Genomic DNA, 27,679 nt, shown 5'->3' on the forward strand with positions numbered 1-27,679 from the left:
GAGAGAGCGACAGACAGAGAGAGAGCGACAGACAGAGAGAGAGAGCGACAGACAGAGAGAGAGCGACAGACAGAGAGAGAGCGACAGACAGAGAGAGAGCGACAGACAGAGAGAGAGCGAGAGAGAGAGAGAGCGACAGACAGAGAGAGAGCGACAGACAGAGAGAGAGCGACAGACAGAGAGAGAGCGACAGACAGAGAGAGAGCGACAGACAGAGAGAGAGCGACAGACAGAGAGAGAGCGACAGACAGAGAGAGAGAGCGACAGACAGACAGAGAGAGCGACAGGCAGAGAGAGAGAGCGACAGGCAGAGAGAGAGAGCGACAGACAGAGAGAGAGAGCGACAGACAGAGAGAGAGAGCGACAGACAGAGAGAGAGAGCGACAGACAGAGAGAGAGAGCGACAGACAGAGAGAGAGAGACAGACAGAGAGAGAGAGCGACAGACAGAGAGAGAGAGCGACAGACAGAGAGAGAGAGCGACAGACAGAGAGAGAGAGCGACAGACAGAGAGAGAGAGCGACAGACAGAGAGAGAGAGCGACAGACAGAGAGAGAGAGCGACAGACAGAGAAAGAGCGACAGAGAGATGCAGTGAAAAAATCTTCATGAACAGAAAGTACCGAGGGCCACAACATCTACAATCTTTCAACTGACCTACCCACCAATAAAACCAGAGGTCAGATCCCCGGCCTGAACAGAAATTAACTTGTGAAGTAACTCATCTAACGTTGACATGTTAATTAGACTTGAGGACACATATCCACAAGAGTAATTAGTTGTGCCACTGTTGTCCTCATGATTCCTCTGACTTGTATGAGAAATAGCTCACTGGGATACAATAAAATTAAATATAAGGTGTGGGATTGTGGATAAACAACCAGATAACAGCTATAATCTAATAAATAACCAAATATGGCTCAAGCATACTGAAGAGAAGATGATGCTTACCCGGAGTCTCTTGATCCCTGCGCGTGTTATCTGCTGACAGTCATACAGCTCTATCCTCTCCAGACTGTGACAGTTCTTTAGATGTTCGAGGGATGCATCCGTGATCAGAGGACAGTTATCTAACTCTATCACTTCCAATCGATCATGAGCACAGGCCCCATTCCCAAGATGGCGAATTCCATCGTCGGTGATCAATTCACAGTGCGATAAACTCTGCAGCAGGCAAATGCGTTGGAAACATTAACTTCATTCACACAGTGCTTTCAACCTCAAGCACTGCAGAAAGGATAAAACAAATTCCATGCCAGGAAGGGAAGGACTAGGTGGGTAGGGGAATGAAAGCTTGGTTAAAACAAGTTTCAAAAAGATCTTTCCAAGGTGGGGAGCGAACTGGAGAGTAGGAAGGGGTTAAGCAAGGGTGCTTCGGAAAGTAGGGTTGACGTGTCAAAGAGAGGGGAAGGATGCATACAAGGACAGAGTCAGGAGAGATCCTGGCCAGATGGGGCTGGGAGAGGTGAGGGAGTGATTTAAAACCCAGGACTCAATTTAAAACCCAGTTCCAAGTGCAGGAATAAAGCTTGCATTAAAATCTGTCAAGCTCGGTTGCTATTTCCCAAAATTCCTATTTAAAATGTTCCAATCATTGCCACAGTGAGTTTATTTGTTTTCCACCAAATGGAGGTCCTAAGGGTGCTTGGTCACACTCCAAATATTTCGGAAATCTTTCCCTTCCAGCAGTTATTGGGAAAGCGGAAGAAAAGGAAAAGCAGCACATCAAGTAGAGAGCAAATCCTAAAAATCACCCGCATAGAAAATTGAAAACCATTACAGCAGAAATTGCAGCAGAATAATTGCACATAATGAGGGAAATCGATATCACAAGAATGCCAGCAGGTTGTAAATCTCACCAGCGGAAATAAAGAAAACAGGGTCGCTAATGAAGCACAGCCAGAGTTAGAGGGGCAGTAAAAACAAATTCAGACACATAAATCTACTGTTGAATTTTTATTGTAGAATTTGGGCACCCACAAAGTCAACTCATTTTCTTTTGTACGGTGTAAGGAGGATTTTCTTAGGACAGGGTTAGACACAAGAGTTTGCTAATGGTAAATGTGAAAGTAGCATTTTTGGCCAGCTAACAGTTGACCAACACATGCCCACTGGTGCGACTGATGAATTGCCTGCCAGCTTAAAGCACTGATGGAAACTTAGATCAGTGTTTGGCTCAAGTTACCCTGATGGCCAAAGTGGACAAGCATCAAGAATCTTGCCATTGTTCGGTTCTGAATAGATTTAGTAGGCCCAACACTCAGACTTAACAAGGGGAAGGGGAGAGGGGAAAAGGTAAAGGGATAAAACAAAACAGAGCGAAGACTTGGCATGAAAACTATCGCAGTTAGCAAAAAAAGAGTTTGGTTTTCAATAATGTGTAAGTTTTGTGAGAACATCAAAATACTATAATTACACAACTTAAGCAAAGCACCTCATGAAAATGAAAACTGGGTATAGTGCTGTGTTAGTACAATGAAGACTATGTGGAGTCCTGCACATTCTCCCCATGTCTGTGTGGGTTTCCTCCAGTTTCCTCCCATAGTCCAATGATGTGCAGGTTAGGTGGATTGGCCATGCTAAATTGTCCAGGGACGCAGGTTGGGTGGGGTTGCAGGGATAGGGTAGGGGAGTGGGCCGAGGCAGAGTACTCTTTCAGAGAGTCAGGGCAGACGTGTAGACTGAATGGCCTCCTTCTGTACTGTAGGGATTCTATCTTTTCTGATTAACATATTGAAACCTCTCAAGATGATTAAAGGAGTTGACAAACTTACTTCCTGTGGTGAGGAGCCCAGAACAACGCTACATAAAATTAGAGTGAGGCAGTTCAGGGGTGACATAAGGAAACACTTCTTCACAAAAACAACTGAGCCTCAAAATTGGCTGTCAAGGCCAGGGATCAACTGAAAACGTGAAAATGCAGTTTGATAGATTATTTTAAGGTGAGGGAATTATAAGTATGAAACAGTGGTTGGTCGATGGAATTACAGATCAGCACAATCTAACTGAAAGGTGGAACACACTCAAGAAGCTGAACGAGCTGATCCTATTTTTCTGTTTCTACTCACCAATACTTGAAGCCTTGGGCAGTAGATAGAAAGCTGAATTAAAGTATTGTCCGTGATCTGTCAGAGGGAAAACAAAAGTAAACTGAATGAGTCAACATGGGATATAGAAACGTACTGCTGCAATACATCAACTTTCAGACAGGGTCAGCAGTTTCAATAACTACATTGCTAAATTTTTTGGATTCCTTTTTTGGTCAGGGATAGAGCAATTCGCAAACGTTTTGATAACAGTTCACTGGTTGCAGGAGCATTGCAATGCCAAATATTATTTTATCTTTTCTGAAAACCTTGATAATCTTGACTTCATTCACTCTGAATAAATCTGTAACAAATCTACTTCCAGTTTGCGCTGAGTTAGCAAAGTGGTGGGCAGGAAGGCAAGTAACAATTTATTTGTGAATTATACATTTTAACAATTTATTTGTGAATTATACATTTTAAAGTAATCACTTGGAGGATGCGAGCTTTACTGGAGGACCAACATTTATTGGCCCACCGTTTTTGCAACATTACAAAAACAGATATATGATGGATTCTCTAACATTGAATGCCCAAAAGGTGACGTTACATTGTTCTATGATGTGACAATTTAACACTGGTTACTATGACTAGGTACTTCAGGACGTTTTCATTGTTCAATGAAAACGTCATTCTGGAACAAAGTCAATGTTATGTACCATGGTCCTAGGATCCATGGCACGTAAAAGCACTTTTCTCAGACAAGCAAAAGTAGCTTTTTTCTTATTGCCTCATGTGATGTGATCATTGCTGGCAAGGCTCATCCTTATTTGTCCTTGAGGTTTAACGGGAGTTTTATAAAGGATTGGACATCATGTTGTTTATTCATTAGAAGCAGAAATTTGTTGAAATTGTATAATATGACATCATCACAGGCGGCACAATGAACTAAACATACTGATTTTCCGTGGCAATTTTGCAAGGTTACATTTCATGGTGGATCTTCAATCATGAATCATAAAATGATGAAATAGATACGGACTCCATTCAGTATAGATTTTCTGGAACTGCAGACTCAAAAATGAACATTAAAAAGGTAGCTAAGGTGGTTGCCAAAAGTCAGGTGACTTTTGCAATTTCTGCGCACACAATTCTCAAGCATCCAGAAAGGTCCTAATTGAATGACCATGGGTAGGGTACCCCCATTAATGGACAAGCCAAGACAAAAATACATCTGTGGAATTCACACATTCTACCATTAATGAACTTATCCAAAATGAAAATCAATGGAATTCCAGACTCCCTCTTTCCGAATTCAAAAGATGTAAAGAACCAGTTCATCACAGATCGAGTGAAACCACCTCCCATTCATCATTCATTTGCAGCAAAGACTTCGAACTTCAAATCAGTCTGGGTGGACAACAGAAGTATTGATCATGTGACTGACATGGCTACAGCGAACAAATCTTATTACCCCAAGAACTAGGGTGAAACCAAGCAATCTGCGAGCAACAACTGAATGCTAATCTGAAGGTCTCCCAACCTGGTCCTTTGCCAGTCCACCAGTACAGAAATGTGATCTCTTGGTAAGCCTGCAAGTAACTAACTTTGTAACCTGCTGAAAGTCCACATCCTTGAGGGAATTCTGCAACAATTCTGATATACGAGTCCAGCTATTGAATCCACCAAGGCTACCTTTCTTCATTGGTCGTGCAACGCATTCTTTTTCCTAACGCAAGCCAAACACTTGAACTACAAACTATCTTTCTGTGTATTACATGCAAGCATGCACTCTTTTCTTTGCCTGTATTTTTCCCTCGAGCATGTGTGTGCACCGTGTGAATGACTTGGTGTTATACTTTCAGGGCAAATGCAAAAATAAATAATCCTTTTTTGAAAAACCTATGTCAGCTATCTGCTGGTTATTTAAATTGACCACACACTCAGAATTTACAGTGCAGAAGGAGGCCATTCGGCCCATCGAGTCTGCACCGGCTCTTGGCAAGAGCACCATACTCAACCCCACACTTCCACCCTATCCCCAGTAAACCCACCCAACACTAAGAGCAATTTTGGACACTAAGGGCAATTTAACATGGCCAATCCACCTAACCTGCATATCTTTGGACTGTGGGAGGAAACCGGAACACCCGGCTGAAACCCACACGCACACGGGGAGAACTCTGCACAGACAGTGACCCAAGCCAGGAATCGAACCTGGGACCATGGAGCTGTGAAGCTATTGTGCTAACCACTATGCTACCGTACTACCCACTCAGTTGCTAAGAAACATACAGACCTTCCTTTTCAAAGACACACTGTTTACGGACAGTTAGGGAAGGGAATTGGGTTTCAGGTCTTTAATATCCCTGTCCATAACACTATGATCTGTGAACCAAAATATGGGAAGTCTGCAGAGGAAGGCATGTTAGATCTGCATAGAAAGCCAGGTCAATATTTTTGGGCTTCATTAGCCACTTGTCCAGAGAGTATTGGGCTTAATGTAATTTCTTAAAATGCGATGATCACAGAGGTTGGATATTTCATTGTGGTTATGCATGAACTTTTAGATCTAATATACCAGTTTAACTGACTTGTCTCTGTATCAGAGGTTATGGGTTCCAGGTAGTGTTTGAATTCAAATGGACTAGCACTCCAGGGCAGCACTGAAAGAGTGCTGTATTGTTAGGAGTGCCACACTTCCGATGTTCACCCCAAACCCCGAGCATTTCAGTGATTCAGATCAACACGAGCATCTCGTGGTCAAACTTCCTCCCGACCCACCACCCAACAAAACAGATATATTGGTCATTCATCGCTCTGTGAAATGCTGCTGGCACAACATGGCATCTCTGGTTGCTCAGATGAAGTTCATTTTGTGAGGTGCTTTTAAATATTTGAACATAAGGCCCACACACAAAGACCAAAATTATTTCATTATCGATACACAATGTAAAGTACTTTGTTAGGTAGGTGGAGTTGAAATGCCCATCAGCCATGATTGAATGGCGGAGTGGACTCGATGGGCCGAATGGCCTTACTTCCACTCCTATGTCTTATGGTCACTTATTCAACCATCAAGACTTTTCTGCGAATTATGGATATCAATTCAGAATCCTGCTTTCCGGATTAAAGATGATCATGTTTATTTCAGCAGCTGCTTGGGATACTTTTAAAAGGGTTGAAGGATCAAGGTTTCTCTTGTTCAGTTAGATGTAATCTTGACCACATTGCCTGAGATGCGGTTTCTGGAGAATGCATGATGCATCCAATAATAACACTGTTTGGTTCCCATTTGCCGTTCTACAGCTGAAGTCCGATCAAGTGTCAGCTCCAGCATGCTGATTCCAATCAATTAAGCATTGTAGTCAGACAGAATCTACTTCGCAAGTACAGTGAGTGGAAGCTGAACACTGAACAATTTCAAGCAAGAGAATCTGAAATGGGAGAACATAATAAGGTGATGTACCAGGAGCCATGAGCAGGAAGTAAATGGCTTGGCATGAAATGGTTGCTGGATTCCTCTTGGGAAACCACAAACTAAACTGTGACATCCCTCTCAGAATAATAACAGATTTAATGCTGATCGTGTGGGAGTTAATAATCAGCTGACTCCAAAAATAAATTTGTCCCGTGTGGCAGAAGTATCAAATTTAAGGATATCAGTCAATGATCTCTCTTGGTTGAACAAAATAAAATGAACTGGATTCTTTGCGTGAAAAGAAAACCTATCATGCATGGTCAAAGTCCATTTCCGATTGGGACAGCACATCGGACTGTAATGAGTGCAGCTCTGGGATTGGGTCAAGGGGCAGAACACTTGGTTAGCAGAGGCAAGACCAGCTGATATCTTGCCCCACTTCCACAATGAGAACTCCGAACTAAACAGGCAAAAGGAAGCTATACTCCAGAGTTTCCCAAACTGTGGGTGGTGACATGTGATTTTGGGGTTGAGAGGTTTGGGAAGCACTGTAGTACCGTTGATCCATTCCTGGGTTAACACAAAGAGGAAAAATATAGCCATTGTCAGCTCATTCCAATTTCTTCTGGTAAGTGGAAAAATAACTTGCTATTGATAGGATCAGTGCTGTGAATTCACAATCATGGAATATAGGAACAAAGGAAGAGTAGGTCATTCAGCCCCTCAAGCCTCTACTGCCACTCAAGCATGTATGATCATCTACCTCAAGCCGTTTTTCCATGCCATCCCCAACTCCCTTGATGTCATTAGTCTCCAGAAATATTACCTATCTTGCACATACTCAATGATTGAACTTCCACAGCCCATGGCTCGAAAATTCCAAAAATAAACCACCCTCCGAGTGAAGGAATTCCTCCGGATCTCAGTCCTAAATGGCTCGCCCCTTATTCTGAGCTTTGCCTGCTGGCTCGAAACATCCTTCCTGCATCTACTCTGCTGAGCCCGTTAAGAATTTCGGACGTGTGAATGAGATTGTCTCTTATTCTTCTAAATTCTAGAGAATGCAGGCCCAGTCTCCTCAATCTCTCAAAGGACAATCCATCTATCCCAGAAATGTCTGGTAAACCTCAGTTGTACTCTCTACTTGGCAAGGATATCCTTTCTTGTGTAAAGGGAGCACAACAATACACAATACTTGTATAAAATAAAGGTTCTGTACAATTGAAGCAATATATCTTGAACGCCTGCACTCAAATTCCCTTTGCAATGAAGTCCAGCATTCCATTGGCCTTCCTAATTGCCTGCCGCACCTGCCTGATAGCTTTCAGTGACTCATGTCCAAAGGGACTTGGGTGTCTTTGCTCATCAACACCTCCAAATCTCTCACCATTGAAGAAATACTCTGCACCCCCAATCCACCTACTACTTATCCACATTATATTTCATCTGCCATGTTCTTTCCCACTCACTAAGCATGTCTAAATTCCCTCAAAGCCTCTTTGCATCATCTTCAAATCACACATACCCATCCAGTTTGTGTCATCCGCAAACTTGCAAACATTTCACTTGCTCCGCCCATCCTAATCATTGATATAGGTTGTGAAAAGCTGGGGCCCATGTACTGATCTTTGCAGTATCCCAATCACAGCCTGCCAACCTGACAATAACCCATATTATTCCTACCGTTTTCTATCTGTTAACGAATACTCAATACATGCCAGTATATTGCACCCCCTTCCCCGCAATCGCGTGTGCTCTAATTTATTTATTAACTTGTGTGGGACATCAAAATTCCGTCTGAAAATCCAAATGCACGATATCCAGTGGTTTCCCTTTAGCTTTTCTGCTGGTAACATCCTCAAAAAAATTCCGACTGGTTTGTCAAATATGATTTCCCGTTTAGAAGTTCAGGTTGACTCTGGCCAATTGGCCCATTACTTTTTAAGGGTCCAGTCATCACATCCTTCATAATAGATTCCAGCATTTACCCAACTGGTTCCAGGATAACGTAGATCCCGTTTTCTCTCTCTCTCTCTTCAAAGACCCATTGGCTCTGATCTAAAACACTTGGGTGTTATTTTTGGACAGTTATGGTCTGTAGCAAAATTGTTGTAATCTGAAGAATCATAACCAACATTTATTCACAGAGCAACGATTGTAAAAACTCTTTAAAAACTCTGAAAATTCAATCACCTGAACACACTCTTCCAGGTCCATCTTCTCAAGCTCATGACAATTCTGCAAATAGAAACAGACTGTATTAAGGCAAAAACAAAATGCATTAACTCACCTACTCCCTAGCATGTTTATTCCTCCAGCAGCCTTTTTTTGGGTGGGTGGGGGGGGGGGGGGGGGGGGGGGGGGGGGGGGGGGGGGCACGTTCACTACAGTCTATAACACCCTTCCACCTAAAAGTTGAATAATTTTCAACAAATCAAAAATTGAAGTAAGAAAAATCTGATCTTCAGTGACACTTCAGATAACGTAAAGACCAAACATCCAAATTGTTTTACCCCTCTTGGAGCAAGGTGACATTTTGTCGCAAGTATTAGCGAGACCATCTCACACACAGTCACAGATTTATCCTGCGCAGTCACTCTTTCTAACAGACACTTAAACAAGAAAACAGCCTCTGTGATGTTGATGACTAAATGTGCATTGCTCAAGTGTGTATTTTTCAGAGGCTAACCATTTACCCTCCAGGCATTCAAAACATCAATTCAGTGCATAATGCTACACTTGGGACATCTGTGCACTTACCCGGGCTAATGTTGTAAATCCCACGTCTGTTAACTGTGAACATCTAGCAATCTCTAATATCCTGAGAAATAAAAGGGAAAACTTGAATGACAATCTCACTAATGTGTCCTTTTTGGTCTACTTCTGTGGTTTTGCACCATTACATGTACAACTGGCAACATCGGAGATGAATGTTCTATTCCAAAAAAATGCTTAATGAGGTAATTTGAGGTAGCCTGAGATTGTGAAAACACTACAAATGCAATTTATTTTCTTTATCATGTCGTCGGTTTAAGTCAATTTGGTTCACGGAAATAATTTCCTTAATTTCCTTTCTACTGTGAACATCAGCTATGTATTTCCAGCAATTTTATGTTTTGATTCAAAAACATAGATCGGACACAGCAAAGCTTTCAGATTCCTGTGATCTTGAATGATCTTAGCTGACAAAAACACCCAGTCGCTCCAGTGAATGTCGTTAATTGAGGACCAAGGTAGTCAATCGTTCAACAAGTAAAGCAAAATGTTACGAGAAAGTACAAAAAAGGGACACTTCTTTCTTATGACTGATGCAAATGTAGATCGACAATTATAGCTTTACACTCAGGTGGTTGCATCAGGAGAAGCACTAAAAGGTCATTACTCAGCTGCGTCTGCTTATGCATAGTTAACAGACTGTGCCTACCTAAGTCGAATGCAATTCTGTCCTAACGCATTCAAAATAGCATCGGTGATGTTGCTGCAGCCAGAGACGCAGAGTGACTGTAGTTTATGACATCCTCTGCAAATTGTAATCAGCCCCTCATCTGTGATTTGCTGCAAAATAACACAAAAACAGAAGTTATTAAGTTGTGGCCCATGTAGTGATTTGACAACGTTGTCACTTGGTGCATTCACTTGGATGCTTTGCTTGACAGTTTCCCAATCTTTCCATAAAGGGAAGGGGGAAGTAAAAACAGTAAAGGCAGTCCTCGACTTTATGCTGTTTGAATTATGAACGGCACTTAAATGTTTATAAATTGATACCCCATTTTGACTTTACAACATTGGTTTCGACTTTACGATACCACGCCAGAGTGTTTATACATTGACGTTCTGTGCCACCCATCTGCATGACTGAACAGTTCAACCTCTCTTTATTAGGTTGGAAATAAGTGTTTTACAAAGAACAAAGAAAAGTACAGCACAGGAACAGGCCCTTCGGCCCTCCAAGCCCATGCCGACCATGCTGCCTGACTAAACTATAATCGTCTACACTTCCTGTGTTTATTCTGTAAAAACTTTTTGGCACAACCATCCCAATTTTAATACGCTTGTGTTGTATTTCAATCCGCTCAGACTCGCAGAAGTTCGAGATTAAACAGACGGTGATCAATGGGAAAAAACAGCAAGACGAGAAAAGAAAAATAAATCTGATAGGGAAACATTAAACAGAATAAAAATTCTGCCAGCCTCTGAAAGTACATTATGAAGGGTTAAAGGCTAATGATTTTACTGGTCAGGATAGTTGCATTTCTGCAGACAGAAGGAGGGAGATGGGAAGTAGGTGGGTGTCGGGATGAAGCACAGGCAGACTTGTTGGGTCAAATAGAACTTTTCTACTTCTACAATTCTGATCTCTCTCTCTCCCCCTCAGTAATGAGGACCAAAACATTGTGGAATTTCCACAAAGACAAACTCAAAAACACAAATTACACTCAGCTGGAGGACTGCCCACACAGTAAACTGCAATTATACATTTATACCATCGATAAAAAAATTCAAGACGGGCTTTGCAGAATAATTAAGTTTAGGAAGACTAAATGAGAAATGGTTCTCAAATAATTCAACTTGTGCGCTTTCCCAGTCTTTGAGGAAGTGCGTTAAGGGCTGATTTCCCCAAACTTTGCTGAGCAAGTACAAGAAACTCCACCCCTTTTAAGTTAGAGCGGATGAAAGAACACAGATGTCACCATCGGTGGCTGGGGCTTCAGCATAGGGGAAAAAGGGAGGTGAGCATATTTAGAATACATCAGGTAAGGAGTAAATAAGAGAATCACAGCTCTGTAAAGTGGTCTGAGTAAATGGCATTATATTAAAGAGGGATTAAAGTACTGACACCAACAAATCTCACAGCAGCTATTTCATTGCAATGCCTGTAAAGTTCACTGATGTACAGTTTTCACGGGGTTGGGGTGGAGAGGGAGGGCAGGATGCTGCCAGATCACCCATGTATATATATGCCCCACTTGATTTCTCTTTCCACTCCATTAATTTTCAACTGCAAGATTGGTATTGATTTTAATCCTCACTGCCTCCAATATTGAAGTTATTTGTTTCAGGAAGTAACACATGCAGGGGGATTTGACAAATCGATGGCAACAATCAGAACTGGAAGGAATTCCTCTCGCAACCATGTGGGGCTGCGTGACTTGTGATGCAGAGTTGGCCATCGTGGGACCGTGTTGAACGAACTGTATCTGCATTATCACGTGGGCACAAGGGCAAGTTTGGCCAGGAAATCCTAGAGTTTGAGGTCGAGTTCAAGTTAGACATTAAGTGTTGACCAGCATGTTCGGAGCTCGCAGTGTGGCTGTGAATTTGGAGCCTGGAGAGGTTAAGAGGTGGTGGACGGAGGCTAGGTCCAGACCTCACACTTCTGCTGTTGAAAAGTTTTGAGTCAATGTGCAAATGTATCATCAGCAGCAGTAACCCTCCTGCACAGCTCCCGGTCTAAAATTCAGACCGTACAACATGATGGGCTAAAGGACCTCGTCCTGTGCTTTAAAAACTCTAACTCCCTGCGGACAACTTTCTCAAAAACAGTTATTTCAGGGTTTGTTAAAAATTCATTTATGGAATGTGGACGTCGCTGGTTAGGCCAGCATTTACTGCCCACCCCTAGTTGCCCTTCAGAAGGTGGTCATGAGCTGCCTTCTTGAACCACTGCAGACCCCGAGGTGTAGGTACGCCCACTGTGTTGTTAGGGAGGGAGTTCCAGGATTTGGAATGGCGAAACATTTCTAAGTCAGGGTGGTGAGTAGTTCGGAGGGGAACCTCCAGGTGGTGGAGTTCCCAGGTACATGCTGCTCGTCCTAGATGGTAGTGGTCTTGGGTTTGGAAGGTGCAGCCTTAGGAACCTTGGGGTGTTCCTACAGTACATCTTGTAGATAGTATGCACGACTGCTACTATTGGGTGGTGGAAGGATTGAATGATTGTGGAAAGGATAGCAATCGAGCAGGCTTTGCCCTGGATGGTGTTGAGCTTCTTCAGTGTTGTTGCAGCTGCACTCATCCAGGCAAACGGAGAGTAGTCCATTACATTCCTAACTTGTGCTTTGTAAATGGTGAACAGGCTTTTTTTTTTTGGGGGGGTTGTGTGGCACGAATGTAACTTGTCAGCCCACGCCTGGATATTTTCCAGGTCTTGTTGCATTTGGACATGGACCGCTTCATTATCTTCAGTAACGCGAATGGTGCTGAGCGTACAGTCATCTGCGAACATCTCCACTTTGAAGAGAGGCCATTGATGAAGCAACTGAAGATGGTTGGACCTAGGACACTACCGAGGAACCCCTGCAGGGATGTCCTGGAGCTGAGATAATTGACCTACAACCACCACAACCATCTTCTTTTCTGCCAGGTGTGACTCCAACCAGCAGTGTTTTACCCTCTTCCCATCGACTTCAGTTTTGCTGGGGCTCCTTGATGCCATACTCGGCCAAATGCTGCCTTGATGTCAAGGGCAGTCACTCTCACCTCACCTCTGGGGTTCAGCTCTTGTCCATGTTTAAACCAAGCTTGTAATGAGGTCAGTAGCTGAGTAACCCTAGTGGAACCCAAACTGAGCGTCCGCAAGAAGGTCATTGCTGAGTGAGTGTCACTTGATAGCACTGTTGATGACTCCTTCAATCATTTTGCTGATGATGGAAAGTAGACTGATTGGGCAGTAATTGGCAGAGTTGGATTTGTCCGGTTTCATGTGTACAGGACACACCTGGGCACTTTTTTCTACTGCCGGGTAGATGCCAGTGTTGCAGCTGTACTGGAGCAGCTTGGCCAAAGGAGTGGCAAGTTCTGGAGCTCAGGTCTTCAGTACTATTGGCGGAACATTGTCAGGACCCATGATATCACATGGAGTGAATCGTATTGGCTGAAGACTGATATCTGTGATGCTGGGGACCTACAGAGGAAACAAAAATGGATCATCCACTCGGCACTTCTGGCTGAAGATTGTTGCAAATGCTTCAGCCATGTATTTTGTCCAGATGCACTGGGCTTCTCCAACATTGAGGATGGGCCATTTGTGGAGCCTCCTCCTCCAGCGAGTTGTTTAATTGTCCACCACCATTCACAGCTGGATGTGGCAGGACTAGAGCTTAGATCTGATGCGTTAGTTATGGAATTGCTTATCTTGGTCTATTACTTGCTGCTTATGATGTTTGGCACAAGTCGCCCTGTGTTGTTGCTTCACCAGGTTGACACCTCATTTTTAGGTATGTCTGTTGCTGCTCCTGGCATGCTCTCCTGCACTCTTCATCAAACCAGGGTTAATCCCCTGGCTTGGTGGTAATGGTAGAGTGGGGGGTATGCCAGGCCATGAGGTTGCAGATTGTGGTTGAATACAATTCTGCTGCTGCTAATGGCCCACAGCACCTCATGTATGCCCAGTCTCGAGTTGCTATATCTGTTTGAAGTCTACCCCATTTCGCACGGTGGTAGCGCCACACAACACTATGGAGGGTATCCTCAATGTGGAGACGGGACTTAAATTTCCACAAGTACTGTGCAGTGGTCACTTCTACCAAAAATGCCATGCTCAGATGTACCTGCAGCAGATGGGTTGGTGAGGATGAGGTCAAGTATGTTTTTCCCTTTTGTTGGTTCTCTCACCACCTGCTGCAGTCCCAGTCTAGCAGCGATGTCCATTGGACCCGGCTAGCTTGGTCTGTGGTGGTACTACCGAGCCACTCTTGGTGATGGACATTGAAATCCCCCACCCAGAGCATATTGTGCACCCTTGCAACCCTCAGTGCTTCCTCTAAATAATGTTCAACATGGAGTAGTACTGATGCATCAGCTGATGGTGGACGGTACGTCGACTATGTATTGCTGTGCCATCACCTCTGCTTGGTCTGTCCTGTCGGTGAGAGAGGACATACATAAGAATGGTGATAGTTGTGTCTGGGACATTGTCTGTAAGGTATGATTCTGAGAGCATGATTATGTCAGGCTGTTGCTTGACTAGTCTATGAGACAAGCCCTCAGACGTTCGTGAGGAGGAGGGTTGACGAGGCTGGGTTGACCGTTGTTCCTGGTTCGATGCCGGGTGGTCTGTCCGGTTCTATTCTTTTTTCGTGCTTTGTCGCAGTTGAATACAACTGAGTGGCGTGCTGGGCCATTTCAGAGGGCATTTAAGAGTCAACCACATTTCTGAGGATCTGGAGTCACATGTAGGCCAGATCAAGTAAGGACGGCAGATTTCCTCCCATGAAGGACAGTAGTGAACCAGATGGGATTTTATGACAATCGACAATGCTTTCAAGGTCATCATTAGACATTTAACTCCAGATATTTTACTGAGTTTAAATTCTACCACCTGCCGTGATGGGATTCTAATCCGGGTCCCCAGATCATTGTCCTGGCTCTCTGGATTACTAGTCCAGCGACAGTACCACTACGCTACCACCTCTCCCAAGGTCTTTGAAGCTCAAGGTTCCCAGGATCTAAAGCAGTATCAATATCCCCAAACATTTTGCAGTGATTGCCGACTAAACATTAATTCCTTGGCTGTGATGGCCTGAGTGTGAGATATGAAGTATAGTTCTTTGTATTCCCTGATGGCAGCGTTACATGGAATTGACACAACAGAAACAGGCCATTTGCTCCACCTCATCTATGCTGGTGTTTATGTTCCACACAATACTCCTCTCATACTTCATGGTCATATTATTTGGGTAATCTTCAACTTCTTTCTTCCTCATGTGTTTACCATGTTCCTTGAATATATCTATACTAGAATCATAGAATTGTTACAACACAGGAGGCAGCAATTCAGTTCTCTGCAACAGCAACCCAGCTGGACCCAGTCCTCCACCTCGGCTCTGTAGCCCTGCAAAAACTTCTCTTCCGATAGTTATCCAGTTCCCTTCTGAAAACCGCAATTGAATTGGCATCCACCACATGCTCAGGCAGTGCATTCCAGACCAAACCACTTGTTGCACCAAGAGGTTTTTCCTCATGTCGCCTCTGATTCTTGTTAATCACCTTTGGGTTCTCGACCTTCTGCCGATGGGAACAGTTTCACCCCATTTACTCTATCCCGACCCCTCATGATTTTGAACACGTCTAATAAATCTCCTCTCTACCTACTGGCAGCATGGTAGCACAGTGGTTAGCACAGTTGCTTCACAGCTCCAGGGTCCCAAGTTCGATTCCCATCTTGGGTCACTGTCTGTGCGGAGTCTGCACGACATGATCCAAAATGACAATCCAAAGATGTGCAGGTTAGGTGGATAGGCAATGTTAAATTGCCCTTTAGTGTCCAAAAAGGTTAGGTGGGGTTACTGGGTTACAGGGATAGGGTGGAGGCGTGGGTTTAGGTACGGTGATCTTTCCAGGAGTCGGTGCGGACTCGATGGGCCGACTGGCCTCCTTCTGCACTGTAAATTCTATAATTGTATGACTTTCTCTTCTCCAAGAGAAGCAAACATAAGTTCGACAGTCTATCCACAATACTGAAGTCTCTCATCCTTGGAACCATTCTCGGAAATCTTTTCTGCACCTTTTATAAAACCTTCACATCCTTCCCTTGAGACTGAACTAGTGTTTTATGTTAATAACTTACTTGCTTTTGGACTGTATCCCTATTTATACACCTCCGGATTCAGTTTAATTCATTAACTGTGTTCTCAACCTTCCCTGTCACCTTCAATGATTTATGCACATATGCCCCTGCATTTCCTTCAGAACAATTTACTTTATTTTGTGCCACTGCTCTTCATTCTTCGACCAAAACGTATCACTTCACACATCTCTACACTAAATTTCATCTGCCTCATGTCAGCCCATTCCATCAGCCTGTCTATATCCTCTTCAAGTCAATCACTATTGCCCTCTTAGTTCACGATTCTTGCATCATCTTCAAATTTTGAAATAGTGCCCGTCCACCCAATATAAATTAAGTAGTGGCCCCCTCTATATACCATTTCCAGTCATAAATAACGGTTTCTGTCATTCATGTTTTTAATAGGCTTGAAATAAATAAACAGTTGCATAATGCAATTCTAGTTATGCTAAAAACTAATGATTCAAAATACCACATGGCCCAGAATAAAATGTGTACTGGCCCTGATATGTTTCACTTACAAAGCATTGTTTTACGATGTTTAGGGACTATGTTTAAAAATAGGAAAACAATGCAACAGTAGATTTAGAAATTATATGGCCAACACCTCAAATTTGGCACTACACCCTTGGTACGTGGCTTGGCAGGGATCTTGCAGGTGGTGGTATCCCCATGCACCTGATGTCCTTGTTCTTCTAGGTGGTACAGGTTGTAGGTTTGGAAGGGGCTGCCGGAGGGAGTCTTGGTAAGAATGCCAAGCTTCTGACCTGTGCTTGTAACCACAATGTTTCTATGACTCGTTCAGCTCTGGTCAATGGCAACCCCAGGATGTTGATAGTGGAGCATTCAATGATGCCAAAGAATGCCAAGAGGCAATGGTTAGATTCTCTCTTCTTGAAGATGGCCATTGCCTGCCACTTGTGCAGCACAAATTGCTACTTGCTACTTATCAGTCCAAGCATGAATGTTGTCCAGGGTCTTTCTGCATAGGGACACAGACTGCTTCAGTATGTGACAATTTCACGAATGGTGCCAAACATTAACGGACATCCCCACTTCCGACCTTATGATGGCAGGAAGATCTTTGATCAAGGTGAAAATAGTTGGACCTAGGGCACTACCCTGGAGCACTCCTGAAGCAATGTCTGGGACAGAGGTTATTGACCTCCAGTGACCACAACCATCTTGCTTTAGGTAGGACTCAAACCAGTGTAGAGTTCCCCGCTCCACCCCAATTCCCCAGGACTCTAGTTTTGCTGGAGTTCCTTCATGCCACACTCAATTAAATTCTGCCTTTTTAGGTCAAGGGCAATCTCCCTTATCTCACTTAACAGCTCAACAGTTATAAAAAGGTGAAAACATGTCCAAATCATGTTAAAATATTTGAAGTTTGGTTGTGACATTCCGAAAAGAATACTGGAAATGTGGCTGCGAGTTGCACTGAACTCTGACCAATAATTAACAAAATGCAACATTTTCAAGCAAATGTAGAACACTGCTTCTAAGTAACCTTCTTTGAGAGGCAATTTTACAAGATATATTTTGCTCTCCTAGAAAGTCCAGATGTTTAATGATAGAGTATAATTTTATTGCAAAAGTTGAGTTCTTTCACGTCTTCCATTATATGTACTTACAGAGCACGTCTGCAGGTTCAGTGTGATGAGCTCAGGACAGTGGGCACCAATGTATTTCAGAGCTTCATCTTCTAACTGCATATATAACAAACAGGGACAACAAAATAGTCATTTAATAATTCAGACATTGCTGATGAAAGAGAATCTGTGTCAACTACAATTCAATTACAATAGCATATGCTGATTTAGTCATCGTTATACCTGTGGGAGGAAACTAGAGCACCCAGAGGAAACCCACGCAGACACGGGGAGAACGTGCAGACTCCACACAGACAGTGACCCAGCAGGGAATCGAACCTGGGACCCTGGTGATGTGAAGTCACAGTGCTATCTACTTGTACTACCGTGCTGACCTTCGGAGTGTTCCGACTCATTTACTAGAATAGTAACCCAGGAAACATTAGACTGAATGAAACCAGGTCTATTTCTGAGTAACCATCCAACTACTAACCCTCCATCCCCAAACCTGTAAATCCCCACTGACCCTACGACTCTCCTTCACCCACCTCCCCAACCAGCTGGCACCTTACACTACCTGCCATCTACCACCCTAACACTTGCCTCATTCATCTTCTTCTTAGGCAGTCCCTTTGAGTCAAGGATGATTTCCTTCCACACTAAAGAGGAGTTTTCAGGTGACTGAATTGTCCAATGTGTGATCTGCACAGCTGGGGCAGACGGTGGTTGGAGTACTCGTATTGCCACGTGTTCCTTTTACTGTCTAGGCTTGGCTTCAGCTTGCTCTCAGCAATGAAACAGGAGGTCTTCAGCACCTTCCCAGATTCCTGCGCTTCGGGCGGTCATGGGCCAGAGATTCCCATGTGTTGGTGGGGATGCAGCACTTCTTCAAGGAGACTTCGAGGGTGTCCTTGAAGCATTTCCTCTGCCCTCTTGGCTCACTCGCCGTTGAAGCTCCGAGTAGGGTGCTTATTTCAGGAGTCTCATGCCAAGCATGCAGAGCTGGTCGAGCATGGTCAATGCTTTGATGCCGGTGATGTTGCCGTGAGCGAGAACACAAACGTTGGTGCGTCTATCCTGCAACAGATTTTGCAGAATCTTGCAGAGGATGCACTGGTGAGACTTCTCCAGGGTTTAGAGGTGCCGGTTGTACATGGTCAACAACGCTGAGCCATAGAGGAGGGTAGATATTTGTAGACCACGAGCTCGGTGCCAGCTTGGAAGTCCTAAACTTCAATCACTCTCTTACGCAGGTGACCGAACGCTGCGCTGTCACACTGAAGGTTGTTTTGAACCTCATCACCGATGTCTGCCCTTGTTGACAGTAGGCTCCTAAGGTATGGAAAGGGATACACATTGTCCAAGCCCTAGTCATGTATTTTAATAACTAGGTTGTTTTTTTTGGGGGGGGGGGGGGGGGGGGGGGTGCAGGATGGCAGAGGACCTGTGCCTTACAGATGTTTAGTGCAGGGCCCATGACGTTGTATACCTCAATTGATGAATTGCATTGAAGAAAGCTTGGAGCTCAGCCTCAGAGTCACAGATGCAAGCATCGTCTGCATGCTGCAGCACATGTCAAGAGGTTGGATCTGGCCTGCAAGCAGCAGAGGTTGTTTGCTGAGGGGGGAATGCAGCATTACAGCAAGGAAGATCGAGAAGAGTATTGGTGCGATGACAGCCTGAACATGAACTGAATCCATGGTGGAACTGTTGGTAAGGATCACAGCTTACATGTCATCGTGGAGCAGGCAGAGGATGATAAACTATTGGGGGCTGTTGAAATGGAGGAGGATGTTCCATAATCCCTCGCAGTTGACAGTGCCGAAGGTACTGGAGGTCATAGAAGGCCATGAACAAAAAGTTGTTTTTCCCTGCATTTCTCTAGTTGGTAGAATCTGCATTACAACTCTGGGAGGAGCTTCAGCCATAGTGATAAGGCAATTAAGGAGGATTCTTGCAATAATATTGCAGTAAAATTCCTCTGTAGCTACTACAGTCAGATTGGTCACCTTTCTTGAAGATTGCCGTGATTTTGGCACCCGAGATCATCTGGCATGCTCTCCTCCTTCCTGATATGGAAATTAGGTTATGCATCCATGCCATAGTGCTTCTCCAATATGTTTTAGTACTCAAGTGGGGATTCCTTCGGTTCCTGATGCCTTGTTGTTCTTCAACTATCGGATGGTCTTTTATACCTTGTGCCTGGTTGGTATTGTGCTGGGACAGTGTCTGTAGCATACCGTGGGATGGAGTACAGGACACTCGCATTGAAGACAGAGTAGCTGTTAAAGAGGTCTTCGAAGTGCTCTTTCCAGCGGGCACTAACTGCCTTTCTGCCCATTATGAGCACCTCTTGGCGCTCAGCCAGCAGCGGGACAGGGCCTTGACTGCGCTAAAGAAACCTCGCGTGTCATGGTTGTCAGCTATTTGCTGGATCTCCTGCGCTTTCTCCACCCACCATTTGTTCTTTTGGTTGCGGGTTTTTCGCTGGATGTCTGCCTTCAGCCATCTGCAGAGCTGCTTTTTGCTGTTGAGTTGCTGTTTCAGGTTCAGAAAAGACTTCAGCTCCTTCATCTCCTGGTCATTCTCATTGAACCAGTCTTGGTGTTTCCTGGCTGAGTGGCCAAGTGTCTCTTCGCAGGTACTGATGGTGGAGGCCTCGAGGACAGACCAGGGGCTGTGGGCATTTTGCGCTCTGGGTCACCAGGGGTCGTCAGCTGGAAGTGAGGTGCTGGCTGAATAGGGATCTCTTATCAGTGTCTCTGACTGCCTCAGCGTTGATTTTCCTATAGCACTGCTTTGGTCGCTGTCGCTGCTTGGGGGCTACATTAATGTTGATCACAGAGCAGATCAGATGGTGGCCTGTCCAGCAGTTATCGGATCCGGTCATGGTGTGGATGATTCGCACGTCCTCGCTGCACCTCGCTCAGATGGTGATGTAGTCAATCAGGTGCTAATGCATGGAGCGAGGGTGTTGCAGTAAGGCTTTGTGCTTGCCACTCCGACGGAAGGCGTTGGTTATGTCACCTCAATCTCTAACCCGTCTCTGGATAAAGAGGTTTCTCCCAAATTCAGTGTTGGGTTTATTAGGTGATTAGCTTATATTTATAGTTCCTAGTTCTGGCCTCACTCAAGCGAAATCATCTTTTCCTGCACAAACGCTTTCAAGGCCTGGACTTTCACCCTCTCGGTGGGTAGGAGCTGGGAACATATCCGGCTCAGCTCTTGCTGGAAATTAGCGTCTGCAACAGTGGGGAGAACGGTGACAAGTTGGGAGTCAGACCAGCTGAGCCAGGAAAAAGTTCAGAGGCAGCCACAGGAGCTTCCACCCTCGGCTGTTTAAAGGCCTGCCTTGGTGCGATGGGGCTTTGTCCCAGTTCAAATAAAAACAGCAAGGCCCTCCAGCCCTCTCTGGTCTCCCATCCACGTGACCTCCTGCCCCTCACCGACCCCTCAGCACCTACTCCTCCACACCCCCATTCCAAGGTAAGGCTCCCCAAACCACCTTTCTGGCTTCTCATGTCCCCATGTCAAGGTATGCCCCTCCCCAAACCACCCAATGAACCTTTCATGTCAACACCTTAGGCAAGAGTCCCCTAAAGGCCCTCATGCCCTCCAATCCCACATCCATTCACCCACTATGTATTGTATAAAAGCAATGAACGAAACAGAGTGCGCGTAAAACAAGTTTTAAAAACATTGATTCATAACTTCTTAAAAATGCTCAATTTTACTACAACCCAATAAAATGGTCAATCATTCAGACCCTTTAAAGTTTACAAAGTTGAAACTGCAAGTAATTGAAACCTCAACTTTGAGTAAATAAACATTGTGAAATTAACAGTAGAGATCAGACAGCCAGAGCTTTCAATCAAGCCATGGCTCAACAACCTAATGGATTTCTGGGCTTTTAGTCAATCTCGCTTTTATACAGTGCATAATGGATGAATGGGCATGGAAGTGCCATATCTTACCATGGGGAGGGGATCATGAAGAGGGCCTTTGTGCTAACCTTTTAAAAGGTCCCCCATGCAGACACCATGGTTCACAACGTCTCCGAAGTGCTGTGAATCCTGACTTACTGAAAATCTGGCCCAGCTCTATTAAAACTGCAGTGGACAATGACCTGTCTGCAATGGAGCTGGCCAAGGTGGGAATGCAAGGTGTTGGCTCTCAACCCAAACTAGCCCGCATCTTTTAAAGGCCCTGTGAGAAAATTGAAAATGCAGGGAATGGGTTAGATCCCTGGTTTGCACATTATCCACATGTCTGCGTGGGTCTCACCCCCATAACCCAAAGATGTGCAGGGTAGGTTAATTGGCCGCACTAAATTGTGCCTTAATTGGAAAAAAGAAGAAATGCTTCCTGTCATCACCTGAGAATTTTCATTTAAAGGTCATGCCCAGGGGGAGGGGATTGTAAAGTTGAGGATTGCAAGATAATGTAAATACCTGTACTAACATGCCTGTTAGCAGTTTTGTAATTCCAAGCTAATAATTAACTCAGAATTACATTTGAATCAATTTGCGATACCAACAGGAAATCAGCTAAGACACAAAAATGAATGAGAATTTTGCATGTTACGACGACAATCAATTATTGCCAATCAGACAAATTTTGTTTTACATCAGTGTTGTTCTGGCAACCACACAGCATAATCCATTTATATGATGGATCATCACACAGACCTGCGTGCATCCTTTAAGAAACAGAGCCTTCAATCCACCGCAACCCCTCACCAGCGCCTGGATGCCATCCTTCGTCACCTGATCACACCACGATATATTCAACTGTTCCAGAAGTGGACACCCCTCACTGGAAATAAACACAACTCTTCAAGAATAATTATAGACATGAAGCAGTGCTGAAAAATTGCACTTGTAATTTTAAACAATATAAAGTATAGGTTCACTGATTCGGAGCTCGCAACAAGAAAGCTTCCTTCACTGGAAGATTGTGTTGGTGGAAGGGCTACAATGCTGTACAGCCAATTCTATGATCAAATCTCCAACTTCAGGATCATGGAACAAGCCTTCAATAAGAAAATGGCATCAGTGGAGTGAACAACATTACTCGTCATGCTAAAAATGACAAAAAGTGAAACTATAATTTAAAATACAGAGTATAGGATAAGAGTTTGGAACAAATTAAGAGGCTGGACCAGAATGAGCTGCTGATAGTGTCACGAGTCAGGAGGACCAAATTCAAATGGTTTATAAGTCAACCTCAACATGCATCATTTCTACACATTACAGTGCATACACTATTAAAACTTACCAATATTTGTGTTCATTCTTTCCCTACACTCAGAAATTAGGCATAATTTGGCAAGCAATGATATTGTACTGTGAGATGACTCAACAATGGTATGGTACTAATAGAAAATACAAGGAGTGTTTACTTTATTTTGTCTATTATTCGAGAGCTCTCCATTGTACAAAAACATTCCACAGTGTTAGTTTTCACACGTACACTGATGACACCCAGTTCTAGCTCTTAGAACATAGAACATAGAACAGTACAGCACAGAACAGGCCCTTCGGCCCTCGATGTTGTGCCGAGCAATGATCACCCTACTTAAACCCACATACCCGTAACCCAACAATCCCCCCATTAACCTTACACTACGGGCAATTTAGCATGGCCAATCCACCTAACCCGCACATCTTTGGACTGTGGGAGGAAACCGGAGCACCCGGAGGAAACCCACGCACACACGGGGAGGACGTGCAGACTCCACACAGACAGTGACCCAGTCGGGAATCGAACCTGGGTCCACTGGAGCTGTGAAGCATTGATGCTAACCGCCATGCTACCGTGAGACCCCTTAATACCTCTCCAACTTTTGCCAAATTATCAGACTGCTTATCTGACAGCCAATAATGGATGACCAAAAATTACCTTTGAATAAATACTTTAAAGACCAAATACCCAAGTCCACACTCAAAAACTTTGCTCCCCACCTACTGACGCCATCCTTCCCTCTGGCAACATTCTGAGACTAAACCAGTCTGTTTGCAATCCTGGTGGCAGGTTTGACTCAGGCGAGTTCCAACCACATATTTATGCTTGAACTAAGATCGCCTATTCCCATCTCAGTATCACCTGACATTATTGTCTCAGTTCACCTGCTCCTGAAACCCTCACTCACGGCTTTGTTCCTTTTAAATGACTATTTTAAATCACTCCTGGCTGGTCTCCCATTTCTACCCTCATACCCGAGTACATCAAAACGTCTGCTGCCCTGATCTTGACCTCATACCAAGTCCCATTTCACCTCTCACCTCGTGTGCTCACTGATCTACACAGGCTCCCTGTCAAGCAACATTACATTTTAAAAAATCATCCATGTTTTCAAATCCCTCCATAACCTTGCCCTCGTGATCTCCAAAATCTCTTCCAACCACACAATCCCCTCATAGCTGCACTCATCTAATTCTGGTCTCGTCAGTTCCACCATTGGCGGCCTGGCCTTCTGGTGTCTAGGCCTTAAACTATGGAATGCCCTTCTCACACCTCTCTGCCCTTCTTCAAACCCAACTCTTTAACTAAGAGTTTACTCATCTAATTTACTGCGGCTCAGTGTCACATTTTTGTTGCACCCATGAAGCTCCTTGGGATGTTTAATTACACCGAGATGCTATATAAATAAATGATTGTTGCTGATTGGACCTGAGAAATTACAGCCACTTGACGGTGAGTAATCTGTCACAAACTTCCTTTCAAATCTTTTCTTCAGACTACACACCCCTCCCTCTCACACAATGCAACCATTAACTCACTCAGAAATGTCATCAAAGATCTGGTAATACATTATAAAAAGAGAGAGAAGTGTAACTTTAATTTCCCTTGTGGCTCAGACATGTAAATATATCATTCTTATTGTGGCTCCCATGCTTTAAAACCAAACTTCCTTTTACAGCTGCACTGATATAGGGACACAGTTTCCTCGCTAATCTACTGCAGATGACTCCCTGATGATCACAAGGGCAAGGTTATGGAGGGATTTGAAAACATGGATGATTTTAAAAATATAATGTTGCCTGTGTAGATCAGTGAGCACAAGGGGTGAGAGGTGAAATGGGACTTGGTATGAGGTCAAGATCAGGGCAGCAGACGTTTTGATGCTCTCGGGCATGAGGGTGGAAATGGGAGACCAGCCAGGAGTGATTTAAAGATGATAAGACTCTACAGGGAGACTCATGATATTCAGAGATTGGAACCTTCCAATTATGGAAAGAACCAGAAGCTGCAATTCCATTGCAAATAAATTAAATTAATGCACAAGATTAAAAAGTGCTCAAGACTGCTGTTAATCTAATCTGGGAGTTTAGTTGCCACTATCACAGACATGTTCAAGGCTGTTGCAGTTTATGGTACAGATTTTAAACCTGCTCTTCATTACATTCTATACATCTAACACACTTCCTCGGATTAATTCAACCACAGGACGTTGGCCTGCATTTATTGCTCAGTCCTCAATGCTACAAGGGTCGCCGTAATCTTGAATTGCTATTTTATTTAGTGGTTTGATATAATCAAATCTTGTTAGGCCACTTCAGAGGGCAGTAAAGAGCATCAACCATATTGGTATGTGGCTGAAATCACAAGTAGACCAGACCAGGTAAGGGATGGTCAGTGTACTTCCTCAAATGGACATTAGTGAAACATTTGTAGTTTTGATAAAATAAAGGTAAACAAAAGCTTTGTGGTCACTCCAAACTCGACTGTCAAACTGCACATGTAGGATTTGAGCTCATGTCCTCTGGTTATTAATCTAGCAACGTAACTGCTATCCTACAATGCCCAATAAGTGTGTGCTATTGATCCTGGAAAACTAGTTCCCGTACCAGCCTCCCCGAAAAGGCGCCGAATGTGGCGACTAAGGGCTTTTCACAGTAACTTCATTTGAAGCCTACTTGTGACAATAAGCGATTTTCATTTCATTTTCATTTCATTAGCGCTGGAAAACTACTTTTTCAGTGCCCACCTTCACCACAAACAAATAGTGCTTGTGAAATTCCAGATTCCTGTCTTATCTTACGCTGTATTGCAGCAAAAGACATGGATTGTCTCTACTTCCCTTCATATTTTTTTAATACCAGCTTGCATTTCCCGGTTGGCATGATATTTCACAATGGCATTAACCTTTTCTCACAGTTCAGAAATCTGGGTTACTGACTTTCCGAGAAAGCTCAATAGTTTTCAGCTACCAGGCTCAGCAGTGAAAACAAACCCGGGCCCAAGATCAAGTTGATTGTCCAGTCATCTTCATTTTAATTTCTACTTAAATTTCTGGTGGAGAAGATTGTTATTTTGATACAAACTAATTTAAATAGTAAAACAGTCTTATCTCACTGCATTGAGGTGTTATATTACCATCCATGGATGAGGAGGCTGCCCAAGTTTCCCTACATGCCTCTAATATCCCACCCTCCCTGAAGAGCAGCACTCCAGTTAGCACTTAGTGATGAAGACAGAATTCAGAGTTGAAGCAGTGTGTAGGGAAACCCCCACCACAAACCAGTGTCCAACTTTTTCTTGCCGCTGCATGCCAGTATTTTAATACAGTGCGTCATCAAGTTCACTCCGAATTACTGAGTTCAGATGCGGAGAAAGAAGAAAGCATTTTTTGAAAAGAAATTGTCAATTACTGTGACACAAGACTATACAGTCTCTTGTCTTATGGGTAACGTGATTTACACAACTAATGGCTTTCAGGGGAGGGGGTGACAAAAGGCAAACGTGTTTATGTGTCAGATAGGAACATTAGCCAAGTGCTGCAATTCTTATAAATGTTGGCTCCAAATTTGAACAAACCAAGTTAACAAGAATTTTGTTGCTTCATTTTTCTTTTCTAGCCTTCATTTTGTAAGTTGTTATCACATACAGTGTGGTGATTGACCCTTACTCCGCTAAAGGGACAATCACCATGGCTGGGGGTACATCCAATAGGTCCAGGGGGCCAGTCCTTCGCCGACCTGTCTCCCCACTTGCCCAAAATAAGCCAGTGCAGCGAAAGTTGCTGGCATTCCCATATGACATGGGCCGCTATCCACTATGGGTTAAGCAGGCAGCAACTGGTTTGCCCTAAAGTGCCCATCAATTAATGGCCTCAATAGGTCCAATGGTAGCCAGGCTGCCGACACCGTCCTGTAAAATTTCAGACAGGCTGCGGGAAGGAAGGCCACTCACTGGATTTTGTGCCTCACTCCCCTTCAAACCAGACAGCAAGGTAGCATAAAATTCAGCACATAATTCCTCTGTTGCTGACTGGATTTCATGAAAATGTGTTCCACTGGGCAACATTACGGCCATTTCATTCAGCTCCTTATCATGGTCCAAATATTGTTAGAATATTTAAATGACGATTACAGATTTAAATCAATGGAACCTCTAAGTTTCTGTTAACTCAACAACTGACCTAATTACAGGTACAAATTCAGATTTATAGACACAGATAAATACTAAGTACACATAGACACAGATAAATACCAAGTACACACTAAAAGTTAAATAAAATGAATCAGACTGAAGTTCTGCATCACTGGAACTCACCTCAGAGCTTTCAAAGAAAGGTTTGTGATAGATGTGCATGACGCTAGGTCTAAGCTTCTTAGTTTTGAGCAGAATTTACTTAGACTAGTACAGGTTCTGTAAAACAAGTACAACTCATAAGTTATCAAGAAGCTAATTCCCATTCCACCTCCTAATTTTATTACTGGAGAGCAATTCTTCAACGATTTAGACGCTGTTCCACCCTCCTTTGTTCTCTCCATAGTTGCTGTCTGACCCACTGCATATCTCCAGCATTGTCTCATTTGTCCAATAATAGCACCAGCAGGCGGGTGAAATCCTCGCAATCATTGTTTTGATTAACAGCAAGATTGACTCTCATTAAAACCTCACTTGCTGAGATAAGTTAATTGTGTTCCATTTAAAGAGTTAAGTTATTGGAAAAAATGAAATGATTGTTCAGCATTTTAATTTCTTGCACTGTTGTTTGAGGAGTGCTGATGAGAGTAGGGATCCGGGGGTAGGTGGGATGTGGAACCTGACACTGAAAAAGGAGCAAAA

The 27,679-nt window shown here is 43.8% G+C and overlaps 1 protein-coding gene across 1 annotated transcript in view; it reads right to left on the reverse strand.

Moving 5' to 3' along the window:
• Positions 1-27,679, reverse strand: part of LOC119954498 (F-box/LRR-repeat protein 20) — a 109,854-nt gene that overhangs the window by 7,976 nt on the left and 74,199 nt on the right. Inside the window, exons 7-14 of the mRNA XM_038779785.1 lie at positions 27,161-27,256; positions 22,291-22,417; positions 17,645-17,719; positions 9,870-10,000; positions 9,206-9,266; positions 8,639-8,683; positions 3,067-3,123; positions 950-1,162 (exon numbers count right to left, since the gene is read on the reverse strand). Of these exons, the coding sequence (XP_038635713.1) occupies positions 950-1,162; positions 3,067-3,123; positions 8,639-8,683; positions 9,206-9,266; positions 9,870-10,000; positions 17,645-17,719; positions 22,291-22,417; positions 27,161-27,256 (805 nt within the window). The remainder of the gene's footprint in view (positions 1-949; positions 1,163-3,066; positions 3,124-8,638; positions 8,684-9,205; positions 9,267-9,869; positions 10,001-17,644; positions 17,720-22,290; positions 22,418-27,160; positions 27,257-27,679) is intronic.

This window comes from Scyliorhinus canicula, chromosome 19, assembly GCF_902713615.1.
Source record: "Scyliorhinus canicula chromosome 19, sScyCan1.1, whole genome shotgun sequence".
Classification (NCBI taxonomy): Eukaryota; Metazoa; Chordata; class Chondrichthyes; order Carcharhiniformes; family Scyliorhinidae; genus Scyliorhinus; species Scyliorhinus canicula.